This window comes from Thermobia domestica, chromosome 16 (genome assembly GCF_964235325.1).
Source record: "Thermobia domestica chromosome 16, izTheDome1.hap1.1, whole genome shotgun sequence".
In the NCBI taxonomy this organism is placed as follows: Eukaryota; Metazoa; Arthropoda; class Insecta; order Zygentoma; family Lepismatidae; genus Thermobia; species Thermobia domestica.
This window is the reverse complement of record NC_137469.1, coordinates 56232238-56238861: the sequence shown is the minus strand read 5'-3', so window position 1 is coordinate 56238861 and position 6624 is coordinate 56232238. Positions and strand designations below refer to the sequence as shown.

At 35.7% G+C, this 6624-nt stretch overlaps 1 protein-coding gene across 2 annotated transcripts in view; it reads left to right on the top strand.

Annotated features, from left to right (window-relative positions):
* Positions 1–370: 370 nt before the first annotated feature.
* Positions 371–6624, top strand: part of Prosalpha5 (proteasome alpha5 subunit) — a 44407-nt gene continuing 38153 nt past the window's right edge. The window contains exons 1-2 of one of the 2 annotated variants that reach the window (XM_081742411.1): positions 371–503; positions 2631–2699. In XM_081742411.1, coding sequence (XP_081598537.1) covers positions 2631–2699 — 69 coding nt within the window. In that variant the 5' untranslated portion in view covers positions 371–503. The remainder of the gene's footprint in view (positions 504–2630; positions 2700–6624) is intronic. The other variant, XM_081742412.1, reaches the window with a different exon arrangement.

The following is a 6624-nucleotide window of genomic DNA, read 5'->3' as shown; positions in this document are numbered from 1 at the left end:
TGAAAAACTAACGGAAGAAATAAAAAAAATAACACCGTCTTAGGAAACGCTTGACATGAAATGAGTGCTGATTCTTCATTGGAGAATAAAGTGGTTCTATTATTACATTGAGTAGAAGTTGATGGCACAATGGCGTGATGGCAACACTAAATTCTGACGACAAAATGTAACATTGCATTTTCACTTTCATCAATGTAGAAGATCGAAGTTTACAAATAAATCACTCGCACATTGAAGAAAATTAGTGGCATAGAGTAATTTAATTTTTCATATTTTATAAGTTTTTAAATTATTGTATTTACAGTAGTGTGACATGGCAAATTCATATGCAAAATGGGAATTTCTGTCACTTAAGTTGGGATTTTGTAAAGTTTCAGGTTGACACCACTGCAACTCTGTAAAACAGTGACTAGCCGAATCGAGTTTAAGTTTACATGTGCTTGTGAAAATAATACGAATAATTGGTGTTATCTTCGATTTTTGTCTATAAAAAGGAAAAAAAGGTAAAGTTATAGAGTGTTTGTTATTAGCTATATTACATATTACTTTGAAAAATCAGAATTGTTGTTTCTTAAACCATGTAGGCCTATTTGAAGTAACATAATGAATTTGAGGTAGTGACATTTATAGTGTTGCAGGATAACCGCCTTGTTTCTTATAGGAATATAGGAAAATTTCATGTTTTTTTTGCTTAGTAACACTTCACAGTATAGCATTTTTAATAAGAAATTCTTGAGAGAGGAAAATGTTCTTTGTTTTTTTTTTTTTCTATGTGCTGGAACCGGCTTGGAAAATTCATTGTATTTTCAAAATATTAATGTAGTTAAATCAGTAATTATTCATTAGCTCCTTTACAATTAAACCTTAACATTCTGGTAACTTCTAAAGGCTATTATTCCTTTCGTGCTATCCCATATTATGGGACCATACTTAAATTCATGATATATGAACTTAACAGTAAATGCATTCTTACTGCCTTACATAGTGTTTCTTAAGAAAGGATTTGCATTAATGCGCACATATTCACTTTAGGTGGGCTGAGCGTAAATTGAACCAACTTAAAAACACAAAACAACTTGAGTTATGTAGTCACTAAAAAGGTCGAATGCTATGTTATCGAGTCAGGGCACAAATGCAGCAGATGGAGCAGAGCCGTCAGCGATTGTGGGTTATAAATATGTGGTGGTGGTGATATAACAACGCAGCTAATTCACAGTCTACTGAAATTTTCACCAATGTTTTCTTCACTACCAATTTCTCTGTTTTATTTCACGTCTCATTTTGCCACACATCTTGTTAAGCCATCAACTAATTCAGTTTTCTTCGTTAATGTCATCGTCGCATTTGTGACATATTACATCATACTTGAGTCACCCACACTCTTGCAAATATTTAATTATGTTCTTTTCCTATAACCTAGGAATATGAGGAATTTAAGAGTGGGAGTTCCTTGAAATTCCAATGTTTTATCCTTTATCACATCAGGTAATTCAACATGATGTTTTATTATTATTATTATTATTATTATTATTATTATTATTATTATTATTATTATTATACACACAGTTCATTCAGTTCCTCCATACCTTAACGCTGTTTGTCGGACGCTTTTGGATACGTTTCTGATACATCGATCAGTTAAGGATCACAACTTAACACACTGCGTATTATCGCTTCTGTGGTTAACAGTATATTCTTATATACTTACAAGTGCAAATTTTGTACTATTAAATATTCTTGCATTTTACTCATGCTACAAGTAAGATCCACATACATTTGGATTTCTTATATGATCCTCTTTCGGCATCATAATTCATGTCGCTTCTGTAAATCTTAAAAAACCATGCCCCCATAAACTTGAATAGCACCATTCGTTTAGCCTTCCCCAGCTTTACAGCATGCTATAATAGAAATGTGAAGAAAAAAACAGTCGCATGCAGGCCGAGTTTAGGCACGCAAATCGAAGTAAAATTGTTAGAAAATTATAATTGTTTCACTACTATCCTTCTTATGTCCTCCAAAAGATTTGCACTGGACGATATTTCAAGAGAGCCATTATAAGTAATTGTTGATAAATTACAATTGTTTCACGACTTGCAATAAATACAGCGTCCAGACATATGTCATGAAGCTACAAAAAAAAAAAAAAAAAAAAAAAAAAAAAAGCTGTGGAACTAACTCAGGGCAGGGTGAAACTTGTGGATGTATGTATAAGCGAGGATAGTGAAACACATGGCTTTTCACAGCAGGGTACGAGTTCCTGTAGCACTTACAGTGAATTTTACACTTGTAAACATAAAATAGAACTTTTGTATATTTGCGGAACCCGGCGTCGGGATGTGGCGCCCCCATCGCCCAGTTCGGAACTGCAGTCATCCACTGTTCCTCCAGGTTGGAGATTGTCCCGAGCCGATCACCCAGCATATAAAACCTGCGATCGAGCATAGTACAAAGATAAGGTTCAAATGTGGACTGCTTTCTGTGGACGCCAGCTTCGCTATGACCTATTTCTGATAATTAGATTTGTGATTTTTATTATTATTATTATGTTTATCTCTAGGTTCTTAAAGGGTATGTCAAATTATAGAAGTAGGGATTGCAATTAATTTTAATGTTTAATTTTTTTGCAGATGTTTCTTACTCGGTCAGAATATGATAGAGGAGTGAATACATTCTCTCCAGAAGGAAGATTGTTCCAGGTAAGACGTGCTATCTCGAACTTCGTTGTATTGATTTGATATCTGATCGCAAATCTATGAGCAAGGTACCAATGTAAAATCTCCAACTAGGTAAAATTAAACATCAACTATCAAGGACTTATGGAACGTTTATTTACCATAATTACAGACAAAGCTCTAGGGTGCATTTTTCTAAATAAGTCTCACCTTGCACTACGAACGCCGTCCCTCTTTAATCTTCAATTTCCATTAACTTTGGTCATCTCTGTGACTATGAGCGCATACATATGCGATGTGGGTAGAAGCTATCATTATAATTCCACTGAAAAGTTACGTTCATTATCCTGTTAAAGAAAAGACGCTCTGGAGTGTAATTAAGTCCAATCATTTTCGTGAACTAAACTCTTTTCTGTGAGATGATATCGAAACAATATTTCAGTATTACTTACACTACAAATTCCCCTTAAACAGATTACTTAGTTCTTATGGCGGTTATTTCCTTCGAACCTATATACACTCATATACGTTTAGCTCTACAAAAGGATTAATGTTTAAAAACCACTAATACTATCACCATAGTATTTTCACTTCAAAACATTGTCTTTGTGCTTTTACCACTGATTTTATTGCTTTTCTAGTAATATTTCAGGGCACATATTTCAAGATTGACATTTCATGAATACTTTGGGAATTGGGGTTTCTGGAATACTTGAGGGCAATTTTTTTCTCCTTTTCTTTCCTCTATAGGATGAGGAACATAATGTTTCAAAGAAATTAAAAGTGATAGCTTCTATCCACATTGCAAATGCAGGCAAGGTTCTAGAGCACATGTCCCCCTTCACATTTAGCTGTAATAAAGACAGAAAACAACGAGCCCTGCGAGGCTCTAACCCGCCTTCACTCGCTGACGCTCGTTCGGCAATACTATGTGAATTAATTATTAAGCTTTGGTACAGAAAGGAACCAACCTAGCTAGTTACCTATATTGAGGGACCTGTGTTCTAGAACCTTCCCGCTAAGGCATGCGATCATGGTTACAGAGATGAACGAGATACAGTATACTGGAAATTGAATATTAAAATAAACGGCGTTCATGATGCAAAGTGAAACTTATTTTGTTCATCATTCGCTATATGATAAATAGAGGAAATAACCGATTTCGTATCACACCATTTCTTCATTAGGCTAAATATATATTCAATGATATAAAAAGAGTGAAAAGTGCTCGACAGGACTGAGAATTGAATCCAAGTTTTGCATTCTATGTTAGTGCGTTAACCACTCCGCTTCCAGAGCAACCGTACATGCTGTCCGTCTTTAAATCTGTGTTCAGCAGCCACTCAGACCAAATAGACTGTAGTAGCACAGCTGGTGTGCATGGTTCATTTATCGTATACAATGCGTTCAAAACGTCGCTTTGCAGTGGTTGTAGGTACTTGTTAATGTAAGCAAAGGATTGGAATATTTATTTTTTTCCTTATGTATGTATGTATGTATGTATGTATGTATGTGTGTGTGTGTGTGTGTTATGCAAATGCCTGACACAGACATGAACGAAGATGGACTAACTTTCAACTCAGTATTCGTATATTCCATAATAAAGACGGTGCCAGTTATTGTGCTTGAAAGTCGATCAAACTTAAACGTTGAGTATGGAGTACACAAATTTGTGTTACAGTGTTAAGAATGAAGCAACAAATGTTTTTTGGTTGGACACGGTTTCGTGCATATGAAAAGTATAGTAATTATGTGAAACATTATACATTAAAAAGTTGTTCAACAGTATCAACATCCTATCACATAGAAGGTGCATACAATTTATCAGTCACCAATCTTGACTTCGAGTGGTTGTACAAATGTGTAGGAGGGTTTGTTCCTTCAAGCTGTTTTCAACATTTACTGTAGTGGGATGTTTCTATATGTACCGATATCTCTTTGCCATAATCCATTGCGGAGCGACTTTTGAACGCATAGTATAATTCAAATGTCAAAAAGAGTTTTTTTAAAAGGTTTATTGTCCCACAGTTATGCACCAAGGATAAGGGAGACAGTGATAATGGAATAGATGATAATGGTGTAATGAAGGAAGTGGGAGGAAAGTAAAAACCTCGAGAAAACATATGCATACGGTGTTTGGCCACCATAAGGCCCACTAGGCGCAAGCTGTGTTCGAATCAGGAACCTCTCGCACCAGAGATGAACGCTCTTCTATTGAGCTATCGCGGCTCCAAAGCCTCCAGAAGTGTCGTGTAACGTAGACACTGGGTTGTCTAAACAGGACAGCAGTTGTGGTACTGCCCTTGTCGTCTTAAGTAGCTGAGCACCAACTTCAAGAGTGGTAGAATGTATGACTGTTTAGGGAGTGGATTGAACGTAGTAGTTTTAAGGGGTCATACTACAGGATGGCTAGACTGGCAAATGTCCAGGGGCTCACCCGTGACCCGGAACAGTTTTTACTTATTTTGTAACTTTTTTTTCTTCTTTCTTCAAGGAAGGAGTCTATACATTAAAGAGATTAAACACATGTCATTTATTTCAGTAATTATATTAATACATGTTATCATTAAGTCTTAACTAAATATTTTGTAACTCGTGAGATTTGTCTTAAGTAGGGTAATGCAATAATGAAATAATAGTAGGTCTATATAATAATTTTAGTGCATTCCTGCCTAGTGTATTAATACTGGCATTTACATAGTACACTGAGTGAAGAACTAGAAACTGTATAGAAACACAAAGTCATTTTGGCGTAATGAATTGCATAGACTGCAATGTACAACTTATCATTTTCAATGTACAGAGAAAAATTAGTAGGAGGAAGACGGTTAGTTGAAATTTTATTAGCATTGTAGAATTACCAGCCATGTGGTCCAAGTTCTTATATATGTATATAAAAACTTGCCACGGACCTGTTAAGCCTCTACATCTCTGAGTGGTCAGCACATCGACACGGTAAGCCGGAAACCCAGATTCAATTCTCGACCTAGTCATGCATTTTTCACTCTGTGTATATCATTGCATTGAAACCTGATGAACTTCCAGCATGAATTTTACAGTTATTATCATGTAGCACTGAAAAGGTGTAATTGGCATCAATATTCATGTAGTCATTGCCAGTCACCACCTTTGCTTAAAATCTCTCGCAACCTTTCGCAGGAATTTATAATGCTTTGGCATGTAAAAGATCTCAGTTAGTCAGACAAAATTCGAATTTATAATTCAATAAGTAAGACTCACGATATTTCATCTATGTTTTTATATTATCAGGAGTAATGTTTCAACTGAAAAGCAATCAGATGCCTTTGAAATGTTAGTCCTAATTTAAAATAGTCCACGGATGAAATATCAAAAGTCTTATTTATTGAATTATAGATGTATCCGCGAAAATTATAGGAAATATAGCAGATTATCATAATGAAACTATCGCTATTCAGAGTGCTATGGAAACGTAACCAGTGGACGAATTGCAGTCACACTAAGTAGGAGTATATTTGGAACGTGCAGAAGCGATTGGTGTGATAAAGCAAATTTGTTCCAATTTTCGCCATCGGAGAAAATTGTGGCCCTAGACAACGCCAATTAAGTGTAGTCTGGAAGAAAAATGACACTATTGATACTAAATTATCCCTGTAGGTTTCATGACATTGATTAGTAGTACTGTTAGTTCCCGGGTGTAGTGTCTACCACGCATGTTATTAGTGGGGTAGTTCGGGAAATGCATTGAACGATGTTACTCTGACAGCCACAGATCTTGGTGCTGGAATTCATACTGCTGAAACAGATACACTTGTAAGCGCATGACTGCATATAAGGACAGTAGTTACTAATGAAATATCAGTTGCGCAGCAAACTATGGTACTGACATTGCCAGAGCGAGTCTTATGAGTGAAACTCTACTACACGCTGAATAACAGTGCTGATGCCGGAAATCGATCGGTATGTTGAA